Raw genomic sequence first — 14,040 nt, 5'->3', positions numbered from 1 at the left:
TTTCACAGAAATCCTGTATAACACATAAAAAAAGAATTATTGGTGTAATTCTGTTCAAGTCATGACATGATTTAGGTATGCAATCAGGACTGCAAATAATAAAAGTATAATACAATCATGGTTGTCCACCTGGTGGCGTTGTTTGTTTAATTTGTCATGAATGTGAATTCTATATTCACTTGGTGGATGTTCACTGAGTATAGACAGACTAGATCATTGCACAATGACATAAGCAGAAAGTTATAGCACCTGGTTTTGACCAAAGCCTGTTCTATCCACTACTGTCTGGCAGACAGTATCACAGCACACACACACACACACACACACACACACACGACCATCAATGCTGCTATTTATTACTGTATGAACTGCTTACTTTATTTTACACTTATTACCTTATTTACACTTATTGCCTTATTACATTTCATTGTACAGTTTACAACTTTTATTCTGTGTCTATGACCAATAGGACTTCATTTTAGCTTTTTGTACTACTGCCTGTTTGCACATACCATATTATATTGGTCTTTATACATCTTACATACAGTATATGTAACATACCTCAAGACCTATTGCCCTTGTTCAACTGTACATATCATATTGATATTCATTTCATGTATATTCACTTATTATATTCATTTATTTATACTCACTGTAATACCTTATACTGTAACACCATGCACTGTCTACAATATTATTTATTTATTTTTTGCACTTATGCCACTATTTGCACTATGTGGTTAGATACCAAACTGCATTTCATTGTCTCAGTACTTGTACACTGTGCAATGACAATAAAGGTGAATCTAATGTAATCTAATCTTATAAACTTTGACTTGACTGAAGCTTTATCGTAAGGTTTTGGTTTCACCTGAGAAGCAGAAAACTAACCATAAACTGTCATAGATGTCATAGATAGGAGACTTACAAAACAATGATGTGTTTACCTTACCACAGAAGGAAGTTATGCTAGTTATGCTGTTTAACCGCTTCCTGAGAGATGCATTGTTTAAACACTTCAAGGTTACAGATATGTTCTCACACTTCACTCTTGAAAAGTCTGAAGAAGGTTGGAGATGTTTACTCTTTGAATTTATATTTTCTGATCACACCTCAGAAATGTCTTTCCGATGATTTTCAGAGGAATTCATCTTGAGGAGTAAATTCAAAGGATTTACTGGAACTTCAACACAAGAAATTGTAGGTCACAACTTCTTACAGCCGAGTACTCCATGCTGGACTCTAAGGACCTCAGAATTAGCTGGTGCAAATATGGTACAAATCCACCTGTTTAGCACTTGTTAATCAAGGGACTTGTATATGCTCAGGGTGGTCAACAATACTGCCACCTGAAGACCTTGGAGACACAGGAGACCATCTACCAGTGAATATGTCTGATGTCTCTATCCATTTTGGAGTTGGTGGGAACTGTACAGTTCTTCTGTAGAGTTCTTCTGCACAGTTCTTCTGTTTATGTTAGAATTGCCCACTTCTTGTTGCCTATCATTGATTGCAACAAATTGTGGATTCATCTCATAAAGTCGATCCTGTTCTTCACCTTGAGGTCAGAGATGTATCCAAGGTGTATCCAAGGTGGTAAACACTGGATTTATTGGGATCCAGAAGACCTTGGAGACACTAGACTGATAGATGATATAGATACGATAGAAACCTCAGAGTTTATGATGAACTGTGATTCTTAGACCTCTTGGCAGAGGGCTTAGTTATCAAACCAAGATATGGAATGGCACAATTTATTCCTATTCCAGAGAACCGCATGAAGCAAGAAGGTACGTTTATCAGTTCTTACTCACAATTGTATCCTATATTTGATTTGAGGTACTTAGCTTTTTGTTAAATTATATTTTACGCTAATTCTATTCTACTTCCTATTCTACACCCAAACACCTGTCGGTGAGTCTATGTACTGAAAACCTGAGGTTAACTAAAAATGAATGAATAAATAAATACGGCGACGCCATTTTGATAGGGGTGTATCGATCGTTTGCACACCTACAGAGATGGAGAAATTAACGGTATAGTTACACATTTACACATTTATCCATTCATACCATTCAAGGAAAGTATCTGTTCTTATCTTCTTTATCAAGTGTGTAGAGCATTCACTGTAAGATATTTGTCCACTCATGCGGCCAGTTATGCATGGCCTTTAGGACATGTAGACTACATATTCTCGTAACAGAAAGTCTTCGACGTGGCGTTTTAGTTTATCGTAGTTTCTGGAGCCATTTACCTTGCCCAGGTTTATGTTTTTTGGAGGAGGGGGGGGTTTGTGTGAAGGTTTTCAAAAATCCAACTTTCTTGAAGTAGATAAAGTAGTTCATTGCAAGAACAAACTTCGAACTTTTTTCAATGTAATGTGTTTTATGTCTGGTTATTTCTACGGTACATCTATCTAGATCAGCCTCGGTGAGACTATGAGCGACAGGACCTGCTCAACTGGAATAGTCTCTCATGCCAGTTGTATGACAACAAGCATGCAGATGTGACTGTCTGTTATTGCCCATATTCAGATGTTGTTTTTGTCATTGTATTTAGGTTTCCGTTCAATGCCAAGACAATGCCTTGGGTGACCCCGGAGAAGTTGTCTATGGCTCAGACACGTATCCCATCATCAGGCCTCTGGTGAGAAAAGTCCCACAGCTTTGTAATGGCCTAATCCAATTTTCTTGAGGACAAAGACCCATGAGTATTTCACACACAAGTAGGCCTAGAGTGTTGCAATAATAAAGGCCTAGAATGTTACAACCCAGATCTGATATGATATTACTGGCCTTTTTTTTCTTTTTAATATGTTTTTTGTCTGGTTATTTCTACTGTTTTTGTCATTGTGTTTAGGTTTCCGTTCAATGCCAAGACAATGCCTTGGGTGACCCCGGAGAAGTTGTCTATGGCTTAGAATCCTACCCCATCAACAGGCCTCTGGTGAGAAACAGATAGGGAGCATTTGATCTATTCTGTATGAATCAATAAAACCTACAGTATCAGAGAGGAATAATATCTGTGGATTAGGAGTTCTCATGTTTCTCTCATATTCTCCCCAGGCACACGTTCATGACAGGGATGGCCTGAACAGAGTTGCTCATCCCTTTCTTTTGTAAGTACTTTGCTAACCACTGAAGCCTCTGTGTACAACTGTAAAGTACATCTAAGGAGGTCCATCTGAGAACACAGTGAACCCGTGAACAGCTGGTTATAAAACACTATCAATGGTAGTATTCTATACAAATGAAGTGCGCGTGTGTAATGGATGCAAGGGTTACAGCATATTCATGGACTATTGTCTGATTATCTCTATTGGTTTCTGCAGGAATCCCGTCCAAGAAGACAACTCAGGTTTGTTTCCACCATCAATCGAAGGGACTAATGCCAGAGTACTGTTTCTTTTTTCAAAAAGAGAGAACCAGACTCTCACACAAGTACCATGACCTATTGACCACTTCTACTCCTCTTCCCTCTCTTCCTTCCACTCCCCTCCCCCTCCTTCACAAGTTCATGAGTTCAATTTGAATCAGTATAAGTCAGCCATACAGCTGACATACAGTTAGTCCAGTAAACAACCATGTTTACTGTTCTTGTCTTGCTGGTCTCTTTCCTATAAAGTTGAGTCAATGTTTTCCTGTGTCTACAGCTGAGAACCTGAGATTGAGAGTGGAGCAGCGTTCTCTGCAGATGGAGCGCACCTGTAAAGTATGTTTTGGTAACCAGATCAACTGTGTCATCATCCCCTGCGGACACCTGGTGGTGTGTAATGAGTGTGGACGCCTCTTGCACAAGTGCCCCATCTGCCGAGGCCTACTGGAGAGGACCGTTGGTGTCCGTTGGTCCTAGTGGACGCTAACAGCTGTCAGTGATATTAAGTTGACAGGTGAGTTGTGATGCCAGTAGGTTGATTATCCGGTATCAATTATTGACTATGTTGAACAATTTGCTATACAAAGACACTATTTATGGAGGGGTTGAAATGCATTTTTCATCTAACATTAACAGAAATCATCTTATTATTTCCAGAACAGCGCGTCACCCAGCATTAAGAGATCAGTCAACTACAGGCAAATCTTTGTTTTCATTTCAATCATTTTCTAATTCTTCCATGTCACTCCCCTCCTCCGCACCCTTCACTGGCTCCCAGTAGCAGCTTGCATCAAATTCAAGACCCTAGTGCTCGCCTACCGGGCGGCAAAGGGAACAGCCCCTCCCTACTTGTAAGCAATGGTCAGCCAAACCCCTGCCCAATCACTCCGCTCTTCCACCTCGGCTGGCGCCCAGCCTTCAGGCTACATCTTAACTACGGTCCCTCCTAAAGACCTCTTCATCCCCACTGCCACCCTGTACAAGTTTCTCTCCTGTTAAAAAAAAGTAATTTTTCCTTCTTCTAGCATTGTGATGTGGTCCGAGCATTGATTACTTTTTCTTATGATGACTGATAGATAGATGATTCACTTATGTATTTGTTGTAAGTCGCTTTGGATAAAGGTGTCTGCTAAATGCCATGAATGTAATGTAAATGTAAATGTAATCTACTTGTCATGTATTAGATGCCCTGCTTAAAATGTATGTTAAATCTACTAAAAAAAACGACTGATAAATATCCAAGCAACCTTGCCTTTCCAAAGTATTAGAGTCCCTGGTCAACTCACAGCTAAGAACCTTTTTATCTTCCCATTCTATTCTAAATGAACAGCAATCTGGCTTAAGATGTGGTCATAGCACAATCTCAGCAGCTACACTTCTAACTACACCTTAAATGATGTGTTAAATTGCAGAGATCAGAAAAAAACATTGTACTCCGATGTGTACTGTATGCATTACCATTTTAATACTCTAAATATGTTAACATATGTAATTTATTCTGTTTCATACATTAGTGTTTTATTAGTGTCTCTCCAGTGTTGTATTCATTGTTCTTTTCTTTTTCTTTTTTGTGAAGAGCATTGTATTACAAGATCAAGCTACATAATTTGTCTTTGTGTCTGTAATTTTTTGTCTGTAATTATAGTGAATAAATATCAAAACTAATGCTTACTTTTTATTGATTGAATACACACATTAAATGTATTTGTATGTACAGTATACCATCAAAGAAAGAGGGTATTTCTAATATGTCTCACTCAATTCTATTTAATCTCCAGCCCTACCCCTAGCTCCAACCCTAACCCTAACTCCAGCCCTAACCATAACTCCAGCCCTAAGATTAGCTCCAACCCAAACCCTAACCCTATCCCTAGCTCCAACCCTAACCATAGCTCCACAGAGCAGTCCTCCATAATGAAGTCCACATGGGAAAGACATGCACCATACAGAATAACATGAAGCTGGATAACAATAACAAATATTAACATCCACAGCTGCATCTGAGCAGATAATTGACTTCCTTTGTTGAAAGAAAAAGTCTGTTCTTCCTAGCAGTAAACATGTGGGCAGAGGATGACTTTTCTCTACCTCGTGGGGCACAGCGACTTGGTTTGTCAGGGCCAGTTCAGGGTGGGACCTATCTCATGTACCATGGAAATTCCAGGTAGGCTGCACAACAAATTTAGAAAAATGGTTTTCGTCCGTCAGCTTGCGGCATGTTGGGCGCAGGGGTTTATCTTTGCCGAGACCTGCAGATGGCCGGCAGATACCCTCTGGACCTGCCCCCCCACAAGAGGGTCATCATCAGAGTTATGGTCAGTGTGGGCAAAGTGATCGGTATCACTCCTCAACGGCAGAACCTCTCTGCTAGTGAGGAATCTGCAAAACTACTGCAAAACTCTGTAGAAGAGCTGGCATTCCTGTGGTTCTCACACAGCCTGGGTTCCTCCAGAGTGTGGCAGGGTGAAGAGTGGCCTGGAGGGGGACTGTGTCTGGGACCCTAGAAAAATCACTATTATAGACATCATCCAACCAAGGTAAAATAAAAAAATAAAAGATATAAGCCACCTTATTTTCTATTAATAAGAATATATATACGCTATCTGATATGAGAAAATATATCAAATGTTTAACATTAGGTCTGTGTGATTTAGTTTCAGTGTCAAAGAACCATTTGAACCAATACATTGTTACAACAGTTCTCAGAAGTCTCTGAAGTTCTCTTATTTATCAGCACCTTTTGAAGGACTCCTCTGCAGTGCCACATGGAGCATTTACAAGAAAACAAAACTCTAGCTTATCAGGGTTCAGGGTGAGGGTTCAGATGAGAGAGAGAAAAAGCTAAATAGTCAGTATAGGTGTGTCTCTGTGTGTTTGGAATGTGTATTGTAATGTAATAAGTGTTTATAAGTAAGGTGGCTTTTGTTGACAAAGATTTTATTTTTACTTAATATTGCTTGAATGCAATAATTCACTCGAGACAATACATTAATAACAACAATAAAACATGAATTATTTCACCATACAGTAGTTGTAGTTTATTATAGAATATTGGAATGTGCAATTTACAAAAATAAAATGTTTTAACTTTAAACATTTTCATTGAATATATATCATCTGTAGTATTACATATAGAAACAACAGTTTGGAAAGAAAACATTGGACATTGGAAAGAAAATACAATTCATCAAAATCACTAGCTCTTTACAATTTTTATTTCCACCATGACAAAACATTGTCTTCCTCCATTGTAGGCAACTAGTAAATCAAGTCGGTGTTGGAGTTTGGGAGGATGATCCCTCTTAATGAATGGTGTAAGAATTGGGATAAAAGCCAACACCCACCGGGTTAGGTGGTTCCGGGCATTTTGCTTACACACTTCTTTCAAACTTGCAAGAGGGCATCAAGAGGTTTCCAGTCGAAGCATTGATTTGGGATTAGGCTCTGGGCCAATATGGGATGTGCAGGAGGATAGAAATGACCCTTACCCTAACCTAAACCATGAGGGAAATTCCACATATAAGGCCCTGTATCAGTGATGAGGGAGAGCTTGTAGCAAGGACGCTGGGTGTGGGTTCATGACCTCACTTCTTCATGAAGTGGCTTATCACGTCCATGGGCAGAGGGAAGATGATGGTGGAGTTCTTCTCTGCTGCGATGGTGCTGAGGGTCTGGAGGTAGCGCAGCTGCAGTCCTGAGGGAGACTCTGAGATCACCAGGGAGGCTTCCTTCAGGGCTCGAGCCGCGTTCATCTCACCCTCTGCTGCTATCACCTACAGACAGACAGAGCAGGACGAGTTAGGAATAAAAAAATTAAAAAAAATCCTTCTTCTAGCATTGTGACTGTCTATGGCCCCTGGTCTGAGCATTAATTACTTTATCTTATGATTGACGGATAGATGATTCACTTACTTAAACAAATAAATAAAGGTGTCTGCTAAATGCCATGAATGTAAAATGTAAATGAACGTGTGTGTGTGTGTGTGTGTGTGTGTGTGTGTGTGTGTGTGTGTGTGTGTGTGTGTGTGTGTGTGTGTTTGCCTCACCTTAGCCCTGGCCTCTCGTGAAGCCTCTGCCTCTGCAGCCATGGCTCTCTGCAGCTGATGGGGCAGCTTCACATCCTTGATCTCCACACGCTCCACCTTGATGCCCCAGTTGTCTGTGGCCTCATCCAAGGTTGCCTATATAAGAGAGAATTACAGGTAACATTTTAGTACGCAACTCTATTCCATAACAACACTCGAGTGATCTGTATGATTGGGACTTGTACAGTATACTGTATGTACAGAAGTGGTCATATTATGCATGAACTAAACACACAATGAACTGAGTGGGAACAGGATGTATACTGAGAGATGCAGTTGTTTTATCAGGAGCTGACAATGTGTCTAGTTGGCATGACGACATGTCCATAACACTCTTTAGGGAGGGGGAAAGCCCCCAGACGAACTCTCACCTCTCTCCTTCTCCGTCCTCATCTCATCTCTCTCTTTTCTCTCTCTTTATCTATCCTCCTTCTCCTCAAACCCTTCTCTTTCTCCTACTCTCACCTCTCTCTTTTGTTATAGTAAATGCTTCACTGGTGTTTACTGTAAAGAAAGGAATAGTCCCTTTCTAATGCAACAACATGCAAAGAGCAAGTTTACAGCTTTGTAGGCCGTAAAGCTTAGAGGCGTAAGGCATAAAGAGGGTTATAAGTCAACTTTATTATCGTATGTCAAAAGAGTTGCAGTGAACGCTTGATAGAGAAGTATAACAGAGGGTTATACTTCTACCATCTCCAGGGGGCAAATCAAGTTAAACCAGGATGTCTTTAGGTGTCTCTGCTCTAAATCAGTAAACGGATCTCTTTCTCCTGTTCAAGGTTCCTGGTTTGGGGTTCTGGGTTCTAGATTCTTTACCTGCATGTTATGGGAGATGCTCTCGCGGTCGGACAGAAGCTCAGCCAGGCTCTTGGTTCCCAGGACGTTCCTTAGGGTGGTCTGGGCCAGCAGACGGGTGGAGTTGTCTGCGTTGGTCACGTTAGCCACGGTGGAGATGGGGTCGCTGACCCGGAAGTACACTACTCCATCCACACTCACTGTCACTGAGTCCTTGGTCAGGATCTGAGACAGAAATACATATAGAGTCAGTGATGCCATGCAAATGACATCTTGCAAACTTAATGACTTCTATACGACCTCTGTTGTGCTATCTACATTATATCCACAGTACTATCTACGGTGCTCTTCTGTACAGCACAGTTCTGTATCCATACAGTGTGTTTCTTAAATGAATGGTGGTAGTTGCCCTTAAAGAGGAAGTTCGTTCCACACACACAAACAATGAAATCAAGTTATGCATAACTTCTGCTGGGTTATATTTTTTGTCATATGGGCATAATATCCTTCAAATGTATTCTAGGTTGCAGCTAGGGTCAGGAGCTTTTCCTGACCACATGATCTGGCCAGGAAAAACTCATGGCCCTAGTTATAGCCCAAAACACATTTGAAGGACAGTAAGACAAGAGTTTAATTGATACAGTCTTGGATTTGTATTGGTCCTACCTCCTGAGGTGGGATGTCAAATGAGACAGTCCTCAGGTCCACTTTGATGAAGGAATCGGTGCAGGGAAGAATAAAGAAGATACCTGGGGATGAGAGAGACAGGTGAGGGAACTGAACTATAGGGCAGCCATCTTCAATCCTGGCACAGGAAACACACAGGGTGTGAATGCTGTTCTGTACTAAATGCTTCAACTAATCAAGTTTAATCACCAGTTTAATGATCAGTTGAATATGGTGTTAGTATTGGTCTGGAACAAAAACCTGTACAACATGAAGGACGAGGTTGACTCTTTAAGAGTGGGGGTCAGTCTACCCTAAGAGAGACACACACTAGGGTTGGACAGGGATGAAGTCATGGAGTAGACCAGGAAGTGTTCATGGGAAGCAAGTATTGTCAAAGCCCTCTATAGTATTTACACAAGTAGCTGGCTGTGGTTTGATTTAATTACATCATATGTCTCATGCACAGTAAATACAGTAAACTATATGTCCTGTAAATGTAAGTCATCAGTGTCTAATCCTTGGCTATATCATTCTAGCCTCTCTTTGCCTGCCTGCCTGTCTCCCTGTCTGTCTACATTGGTCCCTAACCTCCCTGGTCTCTTACCTGGTCCTTTAGCCTTCCTCCCTGTCTGTCTGCCTCCCTCCCTGTCTGTCTCCCTGTCTGTTTGTCTGTCTACATTGGTCCCTAACCTCCCTGGTCTCTTACCTGGTCCTTTAGCCTTCCTGTCTGTCTGCCTCCCTGTCTGTCTGTCTGTCTGTCTACATTGGTCCCTAACCTCCCTGGTCTCTTACCTGGTCCTTTAGCCTTCCTGTCTGCCTCCCTGTCTGTCTGTCTACATTGGTCCCTAACCTCCCTGGTCTCTTACCTGGTCCTTTAGCCTTCCTGTCTGTCTGCCTCCCTGCCTCCCTGTCTGTCTGTCTGTCTGTATTGGTCCCTAACCTCCCTGGTCTCTTACCTGGTCCTTTAGCCTTCCTGTCTGACTCCCTGTCTGTCTACATTGGTCCCTAACCTCCCTGGTCTCTTACCTGGTCCTTTAGCCTTCCTCCCTGTCTGCATTGGTCCCTAACCTCCCTGGTCTCTTACCTGGTCCTTTAGCCTTCCTCCCTGTCTGCATTGGTCCCTAACCTCCCTGGTCCTTTAGCCTTCCTTCCTTCCTTCCTTCCTTCCTTCCTTCCTTCCTTCCTTCCTTCCTTCCTTCCTTCCTTCCTTCCTTCCTTCCTTCCTGTCTGTCTGTCTGTCTGTCTGTCTGTCTGTCTGTCTGTCTGTCTGTCTGTCTGTCTGTCTGTCTGTCTGTCTGTCTGTCTGTCTGTCTGTCTGTCTGTCTGTCTGTCTGTCTGTCTGTCTGTCTGTCTGTCTGTCTGTCTGTCTGTCTGTCTGTCTGTCTGTCTGTCTGTCTGTCTGTCTGTCTGTCTGTCTGTCTGTCTGTCTGTCTGTCTGTCTGTCTGTCTGTCTGTCTGTCTGTCTGTCTGTCTGTCTGTCTGTCTGTCTGTCTGTCTGTCTGTCTGTCTGTCTGTCTGTCTGTCTGTCTGTCTGTCTGTCTGTCTGTCTGTCTGTCTGTCTGTCTGTCTGTCTGTCTGTCTGTCTGTCTGTCTGTCTGTCTGTCTGTCTGTCTGTCTGTCTGTCTGTCTGTCTGTCTGTCTGTCTGTCTGTCTGTCTGTCTACATTGGTCCCTAACCTCCCTGGTCTCTTACCTGGTCCTTTAGCCTTCCTGTCAGTGATGCGGCCCAGTCTAAAGATGACAGCTCGTTCGTACTCCTGAACAATCTGCAACACACACAACACAATAAGTCAAAACCTGATGAGTCAGAGCAATTCAAATGACCAGAAACATATTGTACTGCACTGTTACTCTTATATGTTGATAAATATACACTAGCAGGAATTAGGAATTATAAGATACCACAGAAATCAATATACAATCTTTATGGAAAATGCTAAGCTGGGCAACCGTGACTAATCTCATAGTCATTTGACTGTGAAGACCATCTGACTGCCCTTGAGACTCCAAAATATGTTTATGGTGAAGATGTGTAGTGTTGCTGTAAGGTGCTATATGCCAGGGGAGTCTCTTCTGCTAAGTGTACCATGGCCTGTGCCAAGAGATCTGGACCTGTATGAGACAGAAGTCGCTCTTTAACAGCAGCACAAAACCTCTTGTCTCTAAAATGTCTTGGATAAATAAAAGTGAAATAGATTTTTTTTAAAACTGGTAGAATATGCTTCCTTACTGTATAACGACTCTACCCTACAAGCTTAATGGCTGAAATCGCTCACCTTGACACACATGAAGATGGAAATTGGGAATGTGCACAGTACGAATAAACCAGAGAGAATGACCAAGAGCATGCCACAGCATCCCAGAGACCCTGTACGTTCAGCTAAAAGAGAGGGAGGGAGAGGGAGAGAGAGAGAGAGAGAGAGAGAGAGAGATGAGAAGATGATGTGGTTAACTAGATGATGGCTTAAACTCCTGAGATTAATATTCTCTATCAGGAAACCACCATAGCCATTTATGTTAGTTTAATTTGACATTGCCTCTATTATGAAACGTACAATACAGTTGGAACAATACACATTTGAACTAAATCTTAATCTGGGTGTTTTGTATTGTTTTGGTTAAGTACATTATTCACAATCAAAACTGATTCTTTTTCAAATTAATTTACATTGCTCTCTGCACATTTGCTTATTTGCTCATTGACTGCACATTCATTTTAGACAACAAAATTCAACTCATTACACTTGATGCATATCATGATTACAATTACAAAGTTGTCAGTATGTGTACATCTTTGATTATGCTTATACATAAAGAAGATAGAGGTTAGTCCTGTACTGACTAACACAGAGTGAGTGGAGAGAGGGAGTTTCTATAGAGACCATGTGCAATCAAACAGGGACATGAGATGTTATATGAGTCATTCAGGGCTGTGTTTTCCATAACTCCCACAACAACCATTATTACTATCAGATTACCATTCTACCCATTTCCTTTACTGACAGGTGTATCGCCTGGTAAAGTCTCATCCCTCCATGACACCTGATATAGGCAGGTGGGCCTCAGGGTTGGCGGTGACATTGGCCACACACACACACACACACACACACACACACACACACACACACACACACACACACACACACACACACACACACACACACACACATACCAATGTGAATATTTACTTAAAGAATAAAATGTAAAGGCTCTATCCAACAATGAAGGTCACTAGTAGAAGCAAGGGTCATATGAATCCACCCCTGTACAGCCATTCTCTACGGCTTTATTGCATTCACTATCTGACCACCAATCAAGGCTTGTTGATTGTTGCACAACAAACCATCATGTGACTCAAGGTTAAAGCCTGATCTTTATTTGAGTGTATGTGGTCAGAGACAGCTTGATTACATGGACATATGTGAGGAGAAAAATAAAAGAGGGAACCTCTTCAAACAAGCCTTTTGTTTCAAATACACAAAGCCATAGCACTCTTCTGCTTATCAATGGGTGTGAATGTCTGCAGAGTACATTACAGTTGGTTGTTCTGGTGCCGCTCTGGCAATTTCACGCAATTACAGTTGGCTGAAATTGCCGCTTGAGGACCTCTTTAAAAAAAATGTGGTTGTTTTCCTTGATTGCGTTTTATAATGTGGTAATTTTGTATGCTGTACTGTATGGTTGTAAATTGTGTGTATGCAGGGCATACCTTGGTCTCAATGGGACTCTCTGGCAAAATAAAGGTTAAATAAAATGTATTAGCTATTATCCATCATCCAATCAGTGAAATAGTCCATAAAGTTTGTGGAATTTTTATTTTTAATTATGTAGAAAAAACACATGACATTTCATATTTATTCTGGATTTTCAACCAATTGAAGAGGTTTAATGACCTGTCTAAAATGTAATTCATGTTTAGTACATGTTAGACATGTTTGAGATGTTTTCACTTCCCAGTAGAATATGAAAGTGGCACACTTCCCTAATGGGAACATTAGGGAAGTGTGAACAGAAGTGAAGTGAATTTTACTTTCTCGAGTATTGGCATTGGTAATGATAATTTTACTGGTTATTAGTCAAACATTTTTCAAATGATCAAATGTATAGTACATGAGAAGATTTGTCTTAAGAATCTACAAAACATCTGTTTTGATCTTTGTAAAACTGTAGACCTGGCTAAGCATTGAGACATAGCTATCTGATCAATTATTTAATATTTCACACGTGAGGGTAGAGAGAATAAATGATTCATAAAGATCAAAGCCTAACCAGTTTTCATTGTCTAGATTCTCTCCCTCCATCAACAACATGGGCACACACTCATCCAATTGAGTTGACTACTGTGGACACATGTAAATGAAAGGTACACAACCATCTCCATATACGATCCTGTCAAACAGGTACAAGTACTAATAATGATGTGGAAACGGTATAAAAACCCTTTCTCTGAACTACTCTGTATGAGCCACTAGTGTGTAATGCATTAGGAAGGAAAACACCCATGGTCCAGACCAGCTGTACAGTAGATATGAAATCAAACCCTTATCAACAAGACAGGCATTCACAGCAACAAAACCAACCACTATAATCTGACACCCCTGTCCACACACACACACACACACACGCGCGTGTGCACAATGTGTCACATGCCTTGAGTGCCTTGAGTCACAGTGACATGTGATTCATGTCTCGATAGAAATTGAGAAGGACCCACCTCCCTCCCCCACTCCCCCCTCGAAAAACACAGGTGATTAAGTGGCCCGGTACGACACACACACCTGCCAGGGTTCTATCTCTTAATATGAACATAACATGCAACACCAGAGTCATGGAGACACTATACATTGCCCCCCTCTCTGCTTAGATGAACTGACTAAACTGTTGTAAGTGTTTTTTGTTCCCTGACAACAAAGCTGTTTCCAAAGAGCAAAGCTCACCTGAGAGAGAGAGAGAGAGAGAGAGAGAGAGAGAGACTTACATATCAAGTCATCGTTGCTTTGTCCCCGTCTCTTCTGGCCTTCCATCTCATCTTCCATTTCCATGTACCAGTAGTGTAGCTCCTTGGTGTGACAGTGTATGTGAGTGGAAGTAAAGGTCTATGGAGTAAGAGGGGAGTA

The 14,040-nt window shown here is 41.3% G+C and overlaps 1 protein-coding gene and 1 long non-coding RNA gene across 2 annotated transcripts; one reads left to right on the top strand and one right to left on the bottom strand.

The window, feature by feature from the left end:
- The first annotated feature begins 1,043 nt into the window (after positions 1-1,043).
- Positions 1,044-5,040, top strand: LOC310801114. Its single transcript, XR_014554104.1, has 7 exons — positions 1,044-1,790; positions 2,560-2,646; positions 2,860-2,946; positions 3,066-3,118; positions 3,332-3,357; positions 3,653-3,889; positions 4,033-5,040. It is a non-coding gene; the product is annotated as an uncharacterized lncRNA (long non-coding RNA).
- A 1,347-nt stretch (positions 5,041-6,387) lies between these two features.
- On the bottom strand, positions 6,388-14,006 carry stoml3b (stomatin (EPB72)-like 3b). Its single transcript, XM_083696089.1, has 7 exons — positions 13,902-14,006; positions 11,200-11,303; positions 10,617-10,689; positions 8,922-9,004; positions 8,277-8,480; positions 7,422-7,556; positions 6,388-7,148 (listed from the first exon to the last, which is right to left on the bottom strand). Exons 1-7 carry the CDS (start codon positions 13,963-13,965, stop codon positions 6,960-6,962), a joined length of 852 nt encoding a protein of 283 aa, XP_083552215.1. The 5' UTR covers positions 13,966-14,006; the 3' UTR covers positions 6,388-6,959.
- Between the last annotated feature and the right edge of the window lie 34 nt (positions 14,007-14,040).

This window comes from Argentina silus (assembly GCF_951799395.1).
Source record: "Argentina silus genome assembly, chromosome: 2".
In the NCBI taxonomy this organism is placed as follows: domain Eukaryota; kingdom Metazoa; phylum Chordata; class Actinopteri; order Argentiniformes; family Argentinidae; genus Argentina; species Argentina silus.
Note: the sequence above shows the minus strand (reverse complement) of the source record. Positions and strands in the feature narration are given on the sequence as shown.

Bases quoted from the DNA above. Each gene is read 5' to 3' on its own strand.
- stoml3b (XM_083696089.1), bottom strand. From the start codon at position 13,965: ATGGAAATGGAAGATGAGATGGAAGGCCAGAAGAGACGGGGACAAAGC. The intron at 9,005-10,616 runs GTAAGAGACCAG...TCTCATCCCCAG, and splicing joins CAGGAAGGCTAAAGGACCAG to GTATCTTCTTTATTCTTCCC. The intron at 7,149-7,421 runs GTGAGGCAAACA...GTCTGTCTGTAG, and splicing joins CACGAGAGGCCAGGGCTAAG to GTGATAGCAGCAGAGGGTGA.